The 21,618-nt window shown below is 38.4% G+C and overlaps 1 protein-coding gene across 1 annotated transcript in view; it reads right to left on the bottom strand.

The window, feature by feature from the left end:
* Positions 1 to 9,600: 9,600 nt before the first annotated feature.
* NTF3 (neurotrophin 3) overlaps positions 9,601 to 21,618 on the bottom strand; it is a 53,626-nt gene continuing 41,608 nt past the window's right edge. The window contains exon 2 of the mRNA XM_030460586.1: positions 9,601 to 10,430. Within this exon, the coding sequence (XP_030316446.1) occupies positions 9,636 to 10,430 (795 nt within the window). The 3' untranslated portion in view covers positions 9,601 to 9,635. The remainder of the gene's footprint in view (positions 10,431 to 21,618) is intronic.

The following is a 21,618-nucleotide window of genomic DNA, read 5'->3' as shown; positions in this document are numbered from 1 at the left end:
GCTGTCAGACCCCTTGTTTGAAGGGAAGTGTCCAATATGCCTTCAAATGTGTGATGTGGTCACCTAAGTACTAAGTTGGTCTTCATAATTTCACCCCTGGTCTAGAGCTCTTTCCTCAGTTACCCACTGAATGACTCCTTCCCCTGGTTCAGCACATTTCCAGTTTTCTTTGCATGTTCCTTTTCCTGGCTCCCAGTCCAGGTGACTGCATTCACATTCAAGTATATTTGAATTACTTTTTTGAGAAAGAATTTGTGAAGTACTGCCAAAAGCTTTACTTCACTTTAGGTATAACTTTATCTGCTAATTTTTTTCTTTAAGAAAAGAAGAGATCGGTTTTCTTTGTTGTGTTCCTTATTCTATAAATCCATGACATTTTGTTGATCATGCTTCAATTAATAAACACAGAATTCAAGAGTAGTTGAAAATTTATAGTGCAAAAGGACTCCACAGTAGCTGTGGAAAAACAAGCTTTTTCGTGTACATTGGATAAAGTCTTAAATGTTTACAGTTTATCTGTAAATTAGCAGTTTGCTCATATTCTTGCTTCATTTGGTTTTGGTTTTTTTGTTTGGGTTTTTTTGTGGCCTTTCTTTGTGTTTGTTTTATTGGTTTGTTGGGTTTTTTTAGTTAATTTTTGTTATTTCCACTTATGCAATCACTAAAAAACCTCACTATTATCCTGCTTCATAAAAACATTTGATTTTGTGCTTAGCTTTAAGCACAGGGTTAATCTTACCAACTTCAAGGCAGCTATTCTTCTCTTAAAATTGGACATATGCTTAAGGACTACTTTTGATCAAGACCTATGCAAGAAGGCTGAGTGAGCTAAATCCACTTAAATGAAGCCCAAGCTATAGAATTCTGTTTCAGTAAATCCTGACTGAATTTTTTTGAAGAATGAATCAATAAGCCACTCCCCTAGCCAGATGCACAGGGTGGGATTACAGGTTTAAGTGAGGAATTTGTTAGGAGTGGTTACTCTGACTATTAGCACAAAACTCTCCCTGACAGCAGAGTTTCAGCTCAATCTATTATCTTTAACTTTAATGGGAAAGGAATTAATTTTACAAGGCAGCGATCACAGAGGGAAATGCCCTATGAGAAAAAAAAAATTCTTGCTATTATTAAAGGCTCTCTTTTTTTTTTCTTAAGACTACAGACTTTTGGAATTTTTTTCTCAGCTTCCGCTTCTATTTCCTGTGTTGTCTTTTTTAAACTCCAGATTTGGCTTTCTAGTGAAATTCTTGGTATCAGCTTTTTTGTTATTTGCTACCTTCTGAGTTGTGGTTCTTCTTTTATGGAGCCTGAACCACTGTTCCCACTCATGTCTTGGGGCAATTGAATACTTAGTAGATGCCTCATGGAGCAATAAATAACCTTAAGCTTGACAAAAGCAGACACTTCAGATTATATTTAGGGACTGTAAAATCTTTGGCATTGATGAAGACTTGCTGGAAGAGAAATTGAAGAGGAAAATCTCAAAGTTTTCCAAGCCCACAAAGTGAAGCTAGATTTCTAGTTTGCAAATTGAGTAATCACTGAAGGCTGGTAAAGACTATAAAATTCAGGGTATGATGTTTACCCAGAATGAATAATTTCAGTTTACTTCAGACAGTAGTTCTGGAGTTTTTCTAAGGTAGAAAAAGTTGTCATGTTAACTATAATCAATATCTGATTACTGAAAAAAAAGCTTGGGAAAGCTAAAATATTTCTGGTGAATTAAAAAGAGACTCGACAGGTACCTCTGTTCAGCAGGACAGGGTTCATTGTTTTCTCTGAGGTTAGACTGCAGCTTTCTAAAGCAGTTTGGTTTCTGCACAGGAGCATCTTCACTGAGCTTGTGAAGTGCCTATGCTATCTTAATTTTCCAGTGTTTCTTTTTTTGAAAATAGTTAGGGATTTCAGAATTTAATCCTGAATGCTAATACTTGCAAATCTATCTTTTACTTCTTCATCATCATTTCTTCAAGGAAAACAAGATTCAGTGAAATTACATCTGAAACAAGAAGTAAAGTTAGTTTGGAATGCTATGCATGGTGGTTCTTGGGGCAGGCTATTTATCTGGTGATATGGAAAGCTTCTGGGTGCCTGGTCAAGTGGATTGATTCAATCAGATCTGACAACAATATCCCCCCTGCAAAGCAGACATAATTTAAAGATGCTACAGTATAGAATTACAGGCCCCCTGTAATCTCTCACATTAAATAATTCAGTCGGTACTCGTCATATAGCTACCCAGGCAGCAGCTATGTGGTATAAAGAAATTGAGAGTCTGATCAGGTACAGAGCTCACCACCACCTTTAAAATTTTGCAGGCATAATTTCAAGCTTTATTGTATCTGAACAAACTGGGACTAATCCTACTGAAGTCAGACATTAAACCTTCGTAATAATACAGTTAAGTGTGGTGGTTCTCCCTAGAACTTTAACTTTGTTAATGACTTAAACACTTTCCACTAGTCAGGTTGGCTTTTTGTATACATTCTGGATGCAAGAAAAGATGTTCAAGAGGATTTTGTTGCTAAAAAAATCCACTCACTTTTGCTTCCCTTTTTAGTCTTTCACTGTGTGTGACCTGGGTCCAAACCACTGCAGGTTTGCCATGGTATTTCTTAAACTTGCCTTATGAAATGGTTGTGTGGATCCTTGTCTTCAAAGATTCCACAGATGGAGATGAAGGACCAGTGAGATTACAGGACCATCCAGCAAGATAATGGAGCTGACCTGATGCTCTCTTTGGCTCTTGCAAATGGAGAAGTGTGTTGTGCATCCATTGCACTGTTATTGCTCTCCATTTTTGTGCCACTGACACACCCCAGTCTTCATGGAATTTAGAAAAAGAGAGGAAGGAGCTATAGAGAGTGCTGAGCCACTCTCCTCAATCCAGTCATGGTACTGGGGTGCTCTTCCCTGCACATATAAATGTTCCCCACAACAGGATGCACATCAGAAGACATCACCCTATATTTTTGTAGTGAACCAGCAATATGGCAAGAGGTAATCTGAAGGGAAAGTAGATCCCTGAAAAACTCCATTGAAGAAGAATAATCCTTTGTCAGCTAATGTCTATGCTCCATCATATCCTTCTGAGAAAACTAAATGCAGCAGGCCTTTCTCAGGAACACATCTTCTATTTCTGTGGGAAAAAAACCAACAACAACCATGCTTATCTGAGGCAAAACTGTTGCCATGAGAACTTCCTTTTGTTTAATTACTTTTGTCTGAATATGGTAGGAGAAGGATTTTTTTTCACCCTTTCCACCTCCTAGGACAAATCCTGTGTCCTGATGCCAAGTGTCAGAACTCCATGATGGCCAAGATTATTGACCTAGGGTATATGTGCCTCTGAGTCAGATCTCTGAGACCAGGAGGATTATGATGATTGTATAGTCTATTTTATGTGCTGGTTCTAATTTTCAAGGAACAAATGTAATAATTATTGACAAACCCATCCCACTTTTTCTACTTTTCCTCTCTCCAATTGGCTAGGGTCTACCTTCTCAAGACTTCCAGTGTAGGTCTTGACACCATGGCACAGACACAGTGACTATGGCATCTGAGCTCTCACCCTGCAGTATGGAAAAATTTCCATCCTGGAAGTTTTTTTCCTCAGGACACAGATTCAGGGATCAGTCTCTGATCTATAATTTGGCTCATATACTGGGGATATGGTGTACGCTCTGTCAGCGATGTAGAAATGAACAGTTGTCTATCTTCTGAATTTAATGGGAATCACATTTAGTGATTTTTGCAATAACAAAGATTTTAAAAATTGTACTCCATATGAGCAGTAGGCTACGCCACAAAGGAATCCAACTCAGTAATTTGCAACTTGAGAAAAGTGGCCATTCAATATTTTAAAACATTTGATCTCTGACCTTCAGAAGCATATTCTGTCACTTTCACATATTCAGTTTAACTATCTTCTCTAAAAATGTGAGACTGAAAACTTTTACATTGCCCAGCAACTTTAAAGCCATATTACTGCTTCATTTATCTACAAAGATTGCACACCACAAACATCTACCAGCAGTGTTGAGGTGCTGATTACACAAAACACCATGTGTAAACCAAAACCAAAACTTGTATTAAAATTCTTTTTTCAGACACTGAGAACATAAATAGGAATCAACAGAAGTTATTCACAGTGCTAGACACAGTATTTTACTGCATACTGAAATTTACAGCTTTTGGTTTGGGTTTTTTTTTGTTTGTTTGTTTGTTTGCAAATTGTTGCTAAATATATGTGCATACCAGACAGTTCAAAACATATTTTAAAACGTAAATCCCTGGAACTAGACAAAGAAATCAGCATTTTTCTGAGGACACCGATGTTAAAATCATGCCTTCTTTTGTGTGTTGGATAATTCTTTCAACTTAAGGCTCTCTCTTATGTATCTGGTTTGGATTAATACCTTCTGAGCCAAATTCTGCCCTCACTTAACAGCTTCATAGTATTAAGTGCTGACAACAGGGGCTGTGTAGGACTAACCAAGAGCAAGACTTCATCATCTATGCTCAGTGAGCATAGCTCATACCTAATCAACGCAGTAGGATTGACCTCAATTAATAGAGGTTCATTTTCCTTTTGAATTCATGTTTCAGATGATCTAATGGTATTTCTTTAACTCTTAGCACAGCAGGAAAGTTTTTCATTTCAGGTTACAGTTGAACAATCTCTCTCGCTTTCCTAAACCTCTGTAAGATGTTTGCCTGTTTTTTTACAGGACTTACTTTTCTTTTTTTCTCACCCTGTATGGAAATGTTCTTGCTTAGAGAAAAGGAGCAGTATCCCTTCTTCCTTAGCAGACTCACCTGGACACATTAATGTTTTATGTCAAATAGAGTAATTCATAAATAATGGAGCTGGTTTATCAATGATGCAGTTTCCTCCCTGTGGCATAGGTAAATAGCAACAATGTGCTTTTTTTTTTTTTTAGAGAGAGAGAGAACAACTGACATGCTGCAAACCTAGCACCTTTTTACAGAAGGTCCACTCAGACTCACATAAGTCACGCTTGTGGCCAGGAAAAAAGGTGAATGGAGAAATTGTCCTGTCCCAAGTTTTTCTTGGCATATCAACCCTTTCAGCATACAGGTAGCAACCCTTGATTATGCAGCCCTTGATCATGCAACTTACAGCTCACTGACCGAAGCAGGAAATTTGGGAAGGTGGATGTACAGATGGCAAAGGGTTGGCTCAGTATCTTTTTGCTCCCTTGCCACCATGCACACATCCATTTCTCGAGCATGATTTAGATCAGCCTGGTCCTGATCTCACCTAATTGTGTGCCTAACACAATAGCACCTTGTGGTCAAAATGTCCAGAAACATGAGGCCATGGCATCAAAAGGCAACAACTTTAGTCAAAGTATGGCTTTCACGTGCTGCTGGCTTCAAAGCTCAGCAATAAAACAAAGGAGAAATCTCTATTTGGGGATCTTCATGGAAAGCATTACCATTTGCGGTTCACCAAAGGTACCAAAGCAGCTAGTGAAAAAAAGGAAAATTATTAAGAGCATTAATGTAATAAGTTTCAGGAATTCTTGCCACAGAAGTTAGTTAAATATTTTAACCAGGAATGCCATAGCTGAACTCTGCAATAACCTTCACAGAACAACTGCACGCGTGTCCAGTGGTAGCGAATGCTGACTCTCCCAGGATAGTTTTTGTTATCCTTATATTTCTTGACTTTTTTTACACCACATCTGTGCTTGCTCGGTCATTCTGCCATCTGCTGTAACAAAATACACGCAAAGCATTTCAGAAAACAACCCCTCCACACTTTAAAATGCTCCAACCCAGAGTACAGCTCTTTACTTCTCACAAGCTGTAGAGCTTATTATCCTCTCCTCCTCTTCCTCCCTTAGCCCCCTCCCCCTTCCCACATGCATGATGAATTACATAGGCGTACCAAGCCAGGAGAACACAGAATCCCATTGATTTTGCCACAATGTTTCTATTAAATGAAATGAATGGTCATGCGCTTCATTTTGCTGCACAAAGTCATTTGCTGAAAGGTCAGAAATAGCAGGTCATTATCATTAAATTTTTAGTTTTGGAACTCCCAATCAGACTTGTTTCCTGTTTGGTATTGTCTGCAGATATACAATGTATAGCTGAGCAAAAGAGTGATTGCTAAAGCATCGAAATAACAGAGTATGAGCAGAGTGGTTTTTGAGCACACACTCTGTACAGTCCAGTCAAAGTTTCTTCCTGGTGCAGCCGCACAAATCTCTGGGTAGCAGTAAACTTGCTGCACAGACTTCATTCCTGAACACATGTTCAAAGGTGATAAAATAAATGCAGATGGTTTCCCAAAATCTCAGTGGAGCATTTTTTATTGTTGCTAAATGGACTGTAAAAAAACTGGGGAAAAAATGGAGAAAATACAGTTTGACATAGACAGGCAATTTCAGAATAGCGTTCGGTCGTTTGGGAGAAAAGCTGGATAAAATGTATGTTTATAATGATCTATTGGCAAAACAACATTGACACAGCATCTGAGCTTCCTAATGGGAGATAGTTTTAGAATTCTCAGATTAAACTAGTGTTGCAAGATGAATATTTTGCTTAATTACTTAACACATACAAAAAAGTTGGATAAGAACTTTGAATTAACTGTGCCATGACCGAAGCTGACAATAAAACCATCACCAGCTACAGTGAAAAACAGGATTAGGCCTTAACAAATTTATTACAGGCTTTGTTTACAAACTTGTTACAAAATTATACAGCATCTTATGCGTACAGAGGATTTACAAGAACTCTTGTGAAACTGATGTGTGTGATTGCTCTGCTCTCTGCTTGAGATCTGCAGGTTTTTCTTCATGCGGGGCCTGATCCAGCTTCCACTGGGGAAGGTGAGAATTTTTCCATTGACTTTGGTGGAAACTGGAGCAGATCCAGAGGGTAACACTTCCGCTCATTGTTATACTGGGGTGGGAAAGAGGCAGCCGATCTAATAACCTTACACACCATGCTTCTTTCTCTTTTAATGTGTTTCAGATGACGGATGTTGTATTTAACTCTGATACATTTTTGCTGTCCGCTTGTAAAATACTCAGTGCGTTGGTAAAGTTGAGAGTCAAAGACCAGTTCCTGTTACAGGATTTACAGTGAGAAATGACAAATTGTTTTCTTTGAACCAAAAAAGAATGAACCCCCTTGGTTTTCTGTGAGTAGAAGTTAAGTCATTGGGATCAGGTCTGATGTTTAAATTGCTATAAACCTACATTTTCCTGCCTAACTTCAATAGAATTTCTCCAAACTTAGAATGATATAAACAATCATGACATCCACACTGTAGGACCAAGGTAGCTTCCAATTAAAGGGATACAGGCTCTGTAAGCAGCAGTGATTAACTAAGCTCAGCTAGTTTTCTTTCTCTTCTCATACAGAGATGGATGTATCTGGGATACTGAAGCATGGAAATCTCCACAGTTAATGATCCATGACAATATCTGCTCTCAGCTACTCTCAGCATCTGAAAATGATCCTTATTTGGGAATCCAGGGTGTAAAATTTTTTTAACTTGCAGAAATCTTTAGTCGGACAGAACTCTGAAAAATATGCTTGTGCCTCCAAGCCAAATAATTAATGAGTTGTTTTTTCTTCCCTGTTGAAACTCAAAAAAGTTCTGTTGAGCATTATTTTCTTTTCTAATGTTTGCCAAGGAAAGAGAATGTGGGGAAAAATCTAGTCAGACCTAACAGATACCTAGCTCTTTATTATATTACATACTTTCATTCCCTTAAACAACTGCCTTGGTATCAAACCTCTGAAGTTATTATTGCTTGAAGCAAAATTAGGGTTTAGTCCCATGAGGTGGTGATATTTCCTGTGAGGTAGATACCCGGGCCTCATGCTGAAAATTGAGATGGTTCTCAAAATCTTTGTTTATGGCTTCCCCTTCAGGATTATGCTCCAACCTGGCTTTCAGAGTCACTTCTATTCCAGTGCTTGGCCTCATGAACAACCTGTCTGGTTCTCCAGTGGCTTTATGATGTGTAATGCTCTCTGTAAGGGATTAGGGGAGACCACACAATTTGCTGCCTTTGATGACTTGTTGCAGATTTGAAGTTGGTTCTCCAGTAGTGAAAACTCTATGAACAAAGGAATCCTGCCACCTTGTTTTTTGAGTGCTCTGATCTCATTCTTATCTGTGATGCTGAACAAGTTACAACAGTGAAAGTTGAACTGTAAAAACCAAAGACCACTGCAACTGTAATGCTTTTTGAATGACTGACTGTGTGTTAAGCTCTATCTAGACACAGACCACATGCAGCCCAATCTTATTTCTGGTGATATCCACGACAAGACTCTCTTTTACTTTTATGGGACTGGGATCCCATCCAGGGCATTGTACAGCTAATGTATGATAGACTATCTCTTCAAGTAGTGTAATTATTACTGCCCCCAGTGGAGCTACATGATAATACAAGGAGGAGTTTGAGGTATATATGTGCTAGTACATTTGTCTGTCCTAAGTAGACACTCACCTGTACAATTGAGGAACTTAATTATAACCATGGACTGCCTGGATTTTAGTCACCAGACTGCTCACAAAGATACATTATTTCATGTCCCTAGGAAAACTACCAGGTTTGTTAAGCAGTTCTACACAGTTTTCCCTCTGTGAGAAATGGAGGATGGATTGCTGAGGAGAACAACTTTGTATAGGTGTGTAGCTTTGACAGTTGTGCCAGGACAGAATATTTTTCTTTACTATAATTTGCAAGCCAAGGTATCTTTTTATGTTAAGAACCACCACCTTTGTTTCTACTTTAAAAACTCAGAGAGAAATGATGCCACAGTGCTAGTAGAATATAATTGATTTGTTCAAGGAGGAAGAGGCTGATGACTATAAATAGTAAATTCTAAAACAAATCATCTTTTATCTATTATATTAATGATCAACTTGGATTTTGTCATGGCTGCAGTAAGTTTCTGCTACAAATATTTCAGACTTTTTAAATATATCTTTTTCTGTGATGAACTGGCAGTATTAGAAACAGTTGCAAACCAAATGTGCTTCAAAACCATAAACAGAAGTTACTGGATTATTAGCAGTCATTCTGAAATGCTTACAGAGGGAAAATGGTCATTCCACTGACAAAACTGGCATAATACACAGACATTATATTCTATGGCTACTTGATGCCTGTAACATTGACATCATCTGTAGGCTACAACATATATTTTGGTCCATTTTTGTGTTGGTGGTGAGGAGTCAACACTGCATCCAATGAATGTAGAGAGTGGGGAATATAAATATGTACAAAACTCTTGACATTGATCTGATTTTTAACAAGTTTACTAAATGACAGTCACTGGCTTGACAATACTGAATGAAAAATACTGATTTTACACAGATTTTACAGTAAGGTTACGGTATGCTGCCAACAAGCAGTGTCACAAACATAGTCTAAAAAAAAACCCCGGAGCTGCCCACAGCAGATGCACACACCCTTTGCTCTTGTTTATTGAGAGAGAAAGCTTATATACTGTAGATTTGCTGAAGTTTAATAAATAAGGTCAACTTATAATATATAAAACAATATAAACATTTATATGCTACATGCATATCATATAATTTAAAGTAATAATTTATATAGCAAAGAGATGCAGATTTATGTTCTTCCTATTTTCCTTGACAAAGCACACACGCAGGAGGTGTCTATCCTTATCCATCTCCAGCCCACCAGTTTATTGTTTTCTGAAGTCAGTGCTCTAACATATGTTTGGGATGTCTTGCACTGGGAGTTCCAGTGCTTGTCATCGATGCCACGGCAGCCGTTTTTCACAGGCTTGGCTTCTTTACACCTCGTTTCATAAAAGTATTGCTTAACTGGAGAGTTGCCCGTTTTAATTTCTCCCAGCACAGTTACCTGGTGTCCTCTAATGTCGATGGCAGATGATTTGTCCGTGACCCATAAACTTTCACTGTCACAAACAGAATATTCCCCTCGGTGGCTCTTGTGCTCCGCATACCTTTTCCGACGGGAGGTTCTGTTCACCACCACTGAATTTCCAATATAATCCTCCATGAGGTACAGGGGGGGTGGTTCCAGAGGTGTGTTATCACTCAAGAGGACTCGGGGAGAGTTGTAACGTCTCTGCTGCTTTAAGAGATCTGTATCCATTGAGATAACTGGCTGGAAGTCTGATTTCACATTTTCATCTCCGTCCATGTCTTGTTGAGTGTCTGCTTTCTGCATTGTGTTTTGATAGTTTTCCTTAATATCTACCATCTGCTTAGAAAGTTTGTTTTTCAAAATGTCTGCCTGAATGAGTTTAATAATAAGAGAATTTATTGAATCTTCTGGCAAACTCCTTTTATCCATGTTGGTAGATTGGACGCCACGAAGATAAGCGAGAAATATCACATAAAACAAGATGGACATCACCTTGTTCACCTGTAAGATCTGTAAGGAAACAGAAAGTCAACATAAAACCAGTTAAATAGGGAAGTAAAAACAGTCAAATAAGGAAGTTTAATAGGTATTGTAGCGATAAATTGTAGAGAAATTTAGAGAATTGTAGAGAAAATTAGGATTTGTTTGAACCTTTTACACCTGCACATTATAGATACAGCTAGGCCATCTGTTTCTTTTAAGATAATTTTTCATTATCTTTTGTAACAAATGTAACTGGTTTATGACTTCTTTTCCTTCAGCATTTTATCTATGCTTCATGCTCTCTTCATTATGAGCTTACTTGTCCTCTATCCACATATAGCAGTAGTTACGTCTGTTGGGTCCTTTCTCCATGGAGTAGGTAGCTAGTCTTGGGGTAGTGTTTCCAGGTTTTAGTAGCAGAGAGAGACCAAATTATATTTACAAAATTTGATCTACGTAGTGCTTTAGTTTCCAGCTTGAAAGAGTAGCAGATTACCTAACTGTGTAAAATGAAGAAGTTCTGCTTTTGCTAAGTGTTTTCAGTTCTCATGTGTTGACATCTCATGGACCCTTCAAATACCCATTCATCAAATAGCTTGTGTTTAACTTTACCTTATGAGCATGTACTGGGAAATGATTACTGTTTCCATAGCTCTTTCTCTATCTGGTGCTATAAGGGAAGATATTCTTACAGGAAAAGGATGCAGTCAAACATCAAAGTCAGCTTTCTTATATTTCTGAGTTCAGAAAGCAGTAGTTAGACTTGTGAAATACAAGTGAGAAATTCAGAGGGAGCCACAGACCATTTTGTATTGGTTGCTTGCAGGGTGGGAACCTGGATTTTTTATTTTTTTAAATGAAGTTCCTTCATTAAATTTATATGAATTGCACCAAAACTGATTGTAGTTAAAATATTTAAGGGCAGATGGAGAACCTCCATTTACTCCACCAGCTCCATCCTCCACTCCCTCCCCTAACCTAGATAACCTTATTTAAAAAGATCAAAAGAGACTCAAGATGAAGATTTGAAAACTGGGCATAAGAGTGGGGTTTTGCTCTGTACTGTACTTTGCCATGAACTGCTCTACATAATTTCTTGTAACGTCCTTGTAATTTTAGTTTCTGAGCATCTTCTAGAATCTAATTTGTCATGTCTGGGTAAATCTTTCTGTAATTCTGTTTGTGTAGTTGAGAACAGTGAGCTTTCACCTCAGGAGGTGTCTTCTGCCCTGTGGATACCTGTGTGTTTTGTATTTGCACTTATATTTAAATGAAATTAATATTCACTGTAAAATTCTAAATCATGGAAAAAACTCAGCTTGAAGAACATGCTTAAAATATTAATGAAATCGTTGTACAAGAAGCGTATTGAAGGAGAAAATACTAAATTAATATTAAAGCACTCTCATATCACATGGGAAGCCCTGGCTCTAGTACTGCTACAAGTGACTCAGAAAAGCCTTGAGCTTGATTCTCCTGCACTGCAAACATGTGTCAGACCACTAGCACTATGGCATGAAGGAACACAGTTATAGAACACAGAACAGATGGAGCTGGATGGATCCTCAGGGTATCATTCCGTCCAATCCCACAGCTCAGAGTCAGCTAAAACAGCTTGCACAAGGCTGTGCCCAGTCAGATTTTGAGTATCTCCATGGATGGACACTACTCAAAGCCTCTAGGCTTGGCTGCCTTCACAGTAAACAAAACAAAACAAAGCAAAACAAACCAGCTCATGTTTCAGTATTATTTCCTATATCTCCGTTTGCCCTCAGTGCCTCTAGCCCATTCTTGTAACACCTCTGAGAAGCGCATAGCTCCATCTTCTTTGCTTCCTCCTATCAGATATTTCTACACTTTGATAAGATCACCCTGAGCCTACCTCTCTTAGCCTTTCCTCCTATGACAGATGCCCACAGTCCTTTAATCATCTTCATGGACTCATTCTTGTATATTCATGTCACTCCTTTGCTAGGAAGCCCAGAAATGGTCACAACACATCAGATGTGGCCTCATCAGTACTGAATTGAGGGTAAGGATCCCCTCCCTCAACCTGCTAGTGACACTCTGGGAACTCTCTTTTTCTCAGGAGAATATATGGAGAAATTAGACCTCTTAAACAGAGTTTTTTTCCCTTTCTTCAAATCACCATTTTCTGTTAAAGAAGGCAAACCATTTTCTACTTGGGGAGGCAAAGAAAAAGAGGAAATACAAAAAATTACTGGAGAATCTATCCACACTAGGCAACAGTCCTTTTAGCAACAGTGAGTCCCCACTTCATAGTTTGGAACTGCAGCAAAATCAGAGCTACCCTCTGTGGATGTGTGATCTGTCCTTTTATGGACAAGAAATGTGTTTTCTCCATTCTCAGTTTGTCACAGTATGAGTTCACCTAAATCTAGACTGTTGCTTGCTGCAGTGCTATGCTTTGGAAAATGAAAAAAAATTCTAAGATTTTTTTAGTTGCCATACAATTGCTGTCATACCTAAACAAATCCTAACTTAATGTAGATGGCTCTCAGAGCCCAGATCTTGCTGTATAAAAAGACCTCATCCTGTGCAATTTGGTCTTCCCTTAGTAAACAATGTGCTTTTAAAACCAGCAAAAATATTATAAAACAGATGTCATTCAGCAGATTTCTTATAGCACTCAGAAGGGCTAAGCCACACTCAGCATGACACACAACTCCATAGGATGGTGAGCAAAGCTCTGACAACTCTCAGCTCATAGCTAAAAGCATTATTCATGCCAACATGCAGCTGCATGTAATCACTGGTCTGCTTAGTTTCAAAACTGAGTGGCATTAGCAAAATACACAAGTCAGAGCAGGTGATGAGGTGGGAAAAGTAAGGCTGGAGTTCCTGCAGACTCTCTTTAATGTCATACTGCACAAAAAAAAAAAAAAAAAAAAAAGGGCTAGGGAATTAGTGCGTTTCAAAGAAACCTGTTTTTCTTGTCCATAGAGGAAACAGGAAAAAAAATACTTAAAAGTCTTTTTCTGAGCCTAGCATAATGTCTTCTAGATTTGGTAGGAAGGGTGTTAGATCGGACTTGCAGTTTAATTTTTACTTGGGAAATTATTTGCTGAAAATGTAAAAATGTTTCACAACGAATCTTTATATTTTTCTGAGATATTTTGGGGTGCAAAATTCCAAAAGAAATTTCAAATGCTTGATGAGATTAGACTCTTTGATGAGTTCCTCCAAGACAGTTCCTAAGTGGTTTGTTCAGAAACTCCAGTCCATGACTTGAAATTTTCAACCTGCCTCTGAAGTCCTACATGTCAAAATATGCCTGAGGCACTATACTAGCTAGAAGGAATGGACTGATCTGGGAAACTGCAGCTGGTTTATGGCCTTGGCTCTGTTTTGAATATAAGACACCTTAAAAGTGTATTGGTTTGCAGGGAAGTTCAATATTGCTTTTGATAAATGCCTCTTTGCCCAAAATGGAACTTTGTGTCTGTCTATATTAAGGAGTATTTACAATATTTTATTTATTTTTTTTTTTCTGTTAAACAAATAGGAAGCAGAGAAATATATAAACCAGCAAAATATTTATGTTTTCATGTTTACAAAGCAAATCATCCTGATGTTTCTGGACATGCTTCCAAAGTTACGCAACGCAATTCACAAAACACGCAAAGTGCTTACTCAGTACAGTGAGTGAGTATATAGTGAGCAAACTATCTGTAGAGGAGACTTACATTCAGGGGCAAGATTTCAACAGAGGTATCCTGAATAAAAGAAGACTGAAGACTTAAAAAGAAGACTACAGGCTCCTGGGGCACAGGCTTCTCTGGACTTTAGCAGAATCAAGCAAAAGCAGCACTAGCTCCTTCTTCAGGTTTTTGGAGGATGGTATAAAAATCCCCAATGAATTTAGTCCTTCACATGAATTATTCTGTTCTCTTATAAAAAATTCTGGTAGAAAAACATATTTTCTTCATCCCAAACTTTTTCTAGTCAGCTGATGCTTTTGAGACATTTTTGTTGTTCTTCAAGGTTCTGCTTGTAATTTTCCACATGTAAATCCCTGAAAAGATTAATTTTATCTGTCTTTGTGGACTATTTTCAGTGAAGAAAATGTGATGAATGGTCTTAGAATTGTACATAATTCAATTTTTACTCATAGAGGAAGTACAGACTAGATTTATTTTTTTTGGGTCTGGGTCTGGGTCCCAAACAGGCACAGGAAAACATTTTCCTGATGTTTTCAGAATAAGAACACAGCCCAGAAACACACTTCCTAGTCCAGTATCAGCTGAAGTAATGTTGCTAGATACAGATAGAGAAGACCATAAATGGTGACTGCTTCCATTTCATTTCTGCCTGATATCTGATTGCTCTTGGGCATTAGCACTCATGTTTTAGATGTTCTGTTTTCATTGCCTGTCAGGTCAGCAGGCACACAACCCAGTCAAATTTAAGGTGACTTACAAAGCACATGACTTAAATTGATCTTCAGTGTATATCGAATATATCAACACATCCATTTGAACCAGTATAACCATTCTGCTGTGCAGTACCTACTACATACCTATCCTAGAAGCCATATGGTTGAAGAACAGCTTGGATAGTGTGGATCCAGAAGAGCCACGAGTCTCTGGATTTACATTAAATCATATCCATTGTTGACCTACATGTTTACGGTGAACTCATCATCTGAATGAGGACTCAGTGGCTGGATGTAATGGTAGGTTACTCATTATTTTGTGCCTGTGCTACAAAGACAATAAACAGCTATCTAGGCATTATCAGCCTGACATGGTCTTGCTTCTGGGATATCCACCTTCTTTTCTGTCTTTCTCCTCCTGTATCACCCAATTCCTCTATATTCCATATATTGGAAGTTTTTCCTGAACCACTGAGAAACTCTGGACCAGCTCTACTTTTGTTCTTTGATATTCTGTGCCCTTCTAGATGTTGGGATCCAACCTCAATGCTTTTGAGTTCTTGCTAGAGGTAATTAAAAAGGCTGTGAAGGGTCTGTGGCTCTTAAACCAGCGTTTACATGTGCAGTGAAATCATTCTGCTATGTACAGTTTTAAAAAAAACAATAGACATGAAGGTTGGAAGACACACTAGTGTCTTCAGGTTAGCCACTTTATGTTGTGGTAGTGTTCTGTTATTCAGAGATATGACCCTGGCTTTCAAAAGTGACTGCCAGTGTAGCAGCAGAAGCAAAGAAGAACCTTAAAGGAGCAAGGAATAGAACTAAGTTACAATCAGGCTTTATAAATGGTGCAGAGGGTTTATGGGAACAGGTATCACAGCATGGCAGGAAAACCAGCATATCCTGGTAATATAGAGCCAGCTGTTAATTTGCACTAAAGTTTGACAGAGATTGTTGATACTTGTGTCACAGGGTGTAAAAATATACACAACAGGAAAGAAAAGTTTACGCATTCCAAAGGTGTTTGATCCTTCAACTTTAGCTTAGTTTTACTCTATTTTACTGTCTTGTATTCCTGCCTATCACTGCAGTGTTAGCAGGATGTTAATGCTGCTTAATCTAGGTGTCTCAGGAAAGATCTGAAGTTAGGAGAAGTAAATAAGCTTACCTATTACTTCCATCAATAAATTAAATCTCCAGTAGACCCTGGCAAGTAACTTTCTGCTCTTTTCAGAGCATTCACATGGTTTTGAAAAGCTTTTTATTTTTGTTTGCAGTGGTTTAAAAGCAATAATTTGTATTGCTTTATTTTGGTCATTTCCAAGAAGTACATACAGCAGAAGAACCATCATTTAATCTGTTCTGTGAAAATAATGAAATCCTAGTACTGTGAGATACTGCCAAAGTATTTAGTTTTAATTCATCACTAAGAGGAACAGTAATAGAAAGAGAAGTGACTGGTGAATTTTACTTTCAGCATTTTAATACCCATCATGATTTATACAAGTCTGCTTGAAGTGTTTGGCACATTCTGAAAAATATAAAAGCAGCTTTTGCTCCTCAGATTGAGTACATAATTATCATTTGTGGTGGCTGATATATTATTATATCAAGCTTTTGCCAGAGATGACAGTGTAATTATACCCATTCCTTCCTAAGCACTGTTTTCACAAGCTCACGGAAAGCAACAAGTAGCAGAATGCCCTGTTGACATTCTAATATGTTGAGAAGAAATGCAGCCCTTCTCATCTGTCCTTAGGACAACAGTGGAAAGGTACACGACAAGAAAAATACCACTGTATTCTGAATATCTGGGAGATGTGAAATAATTGCATATGAAAATTTGTACTGTATTTCAAAATAGTAATAATCTATTTGTACAATATGTTCCTCTAGGAAGCCAGTTGTATGAGGTTTAATAAGACCAAGTGCCAGATCCTGAACTTCTGTCACAACAATCCCATGCAACACTACAGGCCTGGGAAAGGGTAGCTGGAAAGCTGCCCAGCAGAGAAAGGACCTGGGGGTTCTGGTTGACACCTGGCTGAATATGAGCCAGCAGTGTGCCCAGATGACCAAGAAGACCAACAGCATCCTGGTTTGTATTAGGAACAGTGTGGCCAACAGGATTAGGGAAGAGATTGTGCCCCTATACTCAGCACTGGTGAGGCCACACCTCAAGTACTGTGTTCTGGGCCCCCCCCCTACAAGAAGGACACTGAGGTGCTGGAGTCTGTCCAAAGAAGGGCAACCAAGCTGGTGAAGGGTCTAGAGAGCATGTCCTGTGAGGAGAGGCTGAGGGAACTGTGACTGTTTAATTTGGAGGAGGCTGAGGGCAGATCTTACTGCTCTCTACAATTACCTGAAAGGAGGTTGTAGTGAGGTGAATGTTGTCCTCTTCTGCCAAGTAAATAATGATAGAACTAGATGAAATGACCTGAAATTGCAGCTGGGGAGGTTCAGATTAGATATCAGGAAGAATTTCTTTACTGAAAAAGTAGTCAAACACTGGAATGGGCTTCCGAGGGAAGTGGTGGAGTCACAATCCTTGGAGGCATTCATAAAAGGTGCTTTAGGACATGCTCTAGTGGGCATGGTGTTTTTTTCCTGACAGTTGGACTTGGTGACCTTAGAGGTCTTTTCCAACCATGACAATTCTGTAATTCTGTGTGATTTACTAAGGTAGATTGCTGCAGGATGCTAAATGCCTCTCCAGTTATGACCCTCCTGAACACTTCCACTCTCAATATATGGAAACTGAAATGCATACAGGTTGAAGCTAAAGATTTCAAAAGATCCAGACCCACTGAGAAGCCTAAGAATTCAAAGGCAAAATCAAAATCAAGGGGGTTTATGGCAACCCTCTGATCCTCAGGGCCAACCAAACTGTAAATTAGATTGAAGGAATTTGTGGCTCATGGATTCTTCTTGCAGATAGGTTGAGGAGTTTTGCTACATACCATACCTTATGATGAGATCAGAAAACTTTCTAATTGAAGGTCATTTTCAAAAAAGACACATCTGAACACTTACCCTCAATAGCTCCACAAACAGTAAATCCTTAATCTCCTACAGAAACAGAATTCAGCCCATTGAGTCACCAACATTTCTTTTTCCTCTTTATATGACTGCCTAAGCAAAGCACAGAAAGACAGCTTCACACCCAAGTATGAATAACTCATCTCCACTTTGAACCAGTCTATGATACCATTGTGACCTTTAGCCTAGTAGTCATAGAGGAAAGCTTTCCTAACCATGACCATCTTTCTGAGGGACATTTTTGTGATAACACATCTGCAATTTGTTTTCTGAACAGCTAAATGTGTTGTGTAGAACTGTGACAACGTTAGCTCATTTCAGACACAGCTGATTACAATGGCATCTGTGTCTACATTTGATCTTTCCACGAATATATCTTCTCAGAGATCAAAATTTGATCCTTTTCCACATACCTGCCCATTTCCAAGAGAAAGGTCAGGAGCAGTTCCTCGGTGCTTACCTCACTACTTGGAACAGCAGCTGCTTCTCACACCTTATGCAAAGTTAATTCTGTTAGGTTTTGGCCCTGCACCTTCCTCCCCCGCCACTGACTTTGTATGGAGTTCAGGGCACTCGAGACCCCCCTGGAGGCATTTGACATTCCCCAGCATCCTCCAGCAATCCCACCAAGGGACCCAACTATTAATAATCTCCGGTACAACATCAACCGCACTACCTACATCCCCAGGTCTAAAATCAACCACAGAAGTAGGCAGGCTTTCCTCAGTCATAACTAGGCTTTTTCTGCTTTAATTCTTTTCCTCACTGTTATTATAAAAATAATAAAAACATGATATTTACCTGTATGTGCCTGCTCTGACTGCCATGGTATAATCTGGCATTAAACAGCTGACTAATCAATTAATCTATGCATTGAGAAAGTCAGGTCAAGGGCTTGGGAACCTGGGCTCCTGATTTCTTCAATTTACTGGAAGAGTCTGGTTGAGTAGAACTCTCCATTGCTGTACCTCTATATCTGCAAATAAGGAACCCTATGGAATGATGTTGGGGTTTTCTTACCCTAGATAAATACCCTAACATCCTTTGCTTTCTACCTCACAGAGCTGTCCTTTTTTGCTAGGAAAAGAGTTCCTTTCTCCACACAAAGCATGATAGCATTGAAGTATTATGTCCTACATGGTGCATGGGAGATGCCTGAATGTTTTGAGAGTAGTTAGGCATCTTAAGAAATGTATTTCCATAAATGTTCTCAGTGTAAATCATGCTCTGTTTTCATTCACCATTCTCATGTCACTAACATTTGAGCTTCCCATAAATATTTCTCTTGGTTAATACTGACAAGGTAGGAGGGCTGCTTTTTTCCCCATTTTAAAGAGTAACTGGACCCCACACAAGTCAGATGATGTTTGCAAGTTCCTATATGTATTCTGCTGCAATCTGGGAAAAAACCCCGTGTTTTCATGTTGCACTGTCTGGATCAGGAAAGCTCATCTGGAATGTTGCATGGAAGTTTGATCAATGACAAGAATGAAATGCAAGGAAATAAAAGCAATGCCATGTGAGATGAGCAGTTAGTTCCAGCTTAGTCATGACAAAGAATTGAAGCTATAGTTGGGTAAAAAATTTTTACAAAAGATGAAGCATTTCTACATATTGTTCATTGTGTAGCTCTGAATACTTTCCAAAGTAACAAGAAATCTAAAGATTAGCTAAATCAGTATATACCAATGACTTGACTAGACCAGACCTGTGCTTATTTTACAAAAAGAGATTTGCCCAGGGATTTGCACTTGCCTATTTATTTATGGTTTTTGAGAAGTCATTTGCAACAGAAGAATAAAAAACCACAAGAACAAAGTCATGGTAGTGGACAATTTAACTGACAAACTGTTTGAGGGCTAGTTAATATTTTCATTACTGTTTTTTGACAGCAGCAGATCCAAGCAGCAAAAAAATTAAATTTGCAGCCGATTTTGGAGGCAGTGAAAACAGCAGTGAGCAAAGAGAAACACAATCTCTGCTGGGGAGATGGAGACATAAAATATTGGCAGAAATTTCCAAAGTGAAAGTCAAACTAGAAATTACAAGCTAGCATGCAGGGGGAATAGTGGTATTGAACAATGATATGCAGAGGGGAAATGAAATTTAGAAAGGAGCAATACCTGATCAGACCCAGGAAATATTTAAAACTTTGGAAAGGCTCAGTATTTACTAAATGCTGAATTTACTAAGTTTAAATTTACTATATTTACTAAGTGCATCACAGAACTGGAAAGGAATTGCTGCTTTTAGTAGCACAGTAGAAAACTTGGGAAAGCTGCTGGAAAGTTGGAAGGTATGGTTATATGAAGAGAAAATTAAGAAAGAGCAGTAAAAATTACTAGAAAGGTTGTATAACTGACCTTTGAGGAAATTGCCTTGAATGTTCAAGCTTTTTCTAAGAGCTGACAGAAAGGGCATGACATAAAACCCAGTGTGCAGATTTTGAAAACATAAGCATTGTTGAAAGAAAGCATTCACTTTAGGGTGGGGCAAAGGAGTGCAATCAGGAAAAATAGGATTAAGCTAAGGAAAGGGAAGTTAGGCTGATCATCAAAAGCAGCTTCAAGATCTGCAAGATGTTTGTAACAAGCCCAAAGCCACACCAGAGAGGCCTGGTTTCATGTTTCGTTGCAGCCCTGAAACTCCATCTAAGATGTTTTTAAAAATAGTTTGAAGATTCATTAACCTTTCAAGTCAACCTGGACCTACTTTGGCTGAACCAAAGCTGATTGGTTGTTTTGTATAAAAGTCAGGCAATCGTTGCAGTTCCTCTTATTTTTGTCAGAGACGTGCTTTGAGGGATTAGCTCTCCATAATTAAAGTTGAGAGCAGTATTCCAGATGAAACTCACTTCTTTCACCTTCCCTCAGTTCTGGGGGGTTCAAGCCTGGTCTTTGGTTAAATCAGAGGTGTGACAATATTTGGTGTATGTTTATGGAAAGAGCAAGGGAAGCTATTGAAAAGTGGATGGGAACTGTTCCACATTTGTAACAGCTTGCTCATTTCATTCTATTTTTAAATGCTAGAGGTAGGTTTAATCTAACTTGGTAGCAGTAGGAGGATGGGAAACAACGTTCAGATATCAGAATTTTGTTCCTCCTATACAAGGAAAGAGCAGCCTTGTATAGACCCAGTGATGTAGGATGCTCTGATGTGTTATTACACTTACACTCGCACTGGGCAACACATTCTGGAGGAAAACCAATGACAAAAAAATAATAGAAAAAAGTTATTTCTGATACTAAAAAATTCAAAAGGAAAATTGTTTCAAACTGTTTGAATTTGAAAATCATTAATTTGCTGTATTATTAATTTGAAAAAAGTTGTCTATTTTGTTTAGGTTTAGAGACTGAGACCTTCCACTTATATCTTTTTTAATACCTTCCAATTTCTTTTTTCTTTTATGAGGTAAGGAAAACACTGAAATCAAGCAAGCAAAGAGAAGAAAACAAGGGTAACAGGTTAAAAAATGTTACAGTGTCAGTATGAAAAATCTGGCATCCTTCAAACTAGTTTATGTGTACAGACAGACCTCATACCCACGAGGAAACAGAAATAGAGTAATAGGGAATGCCAGGTAGAAAAGAAATGAACTTCTCCTTGATTTGAATTTTTAAAAAATGACTGAAGAGAACCTGAGATACTTCTGACGAAAAAAAAACCCAAAAAGTATTTCTTTGGTTTTCTGACAGCTCTAATGTAACTCTTGGATACAGATGTTTGCCTTGAGAGTAGGAACCCTGTTAAGTCACTGTTACCATTAACACCTCTTTAAAC

The sequence above is a fragment of the Calypte anna genome, chromosome 1 (assembly GCF_003957555.1).
Source record: "Calypte anna isolate BGI_N300 chromosome 1, bCalAnn1_v1.p, whole genome shotgun sequence".
NCBI classification, from domain to species: domain Eukaryota; kingdom Metazoa; phylum Chordata; class Aves; order Apodiformes; family Trochilidae; genus Calypte; species Calypte anna.
This window is presented reverse-complemented; position numbering and strand designations above follow the sequence as displayed.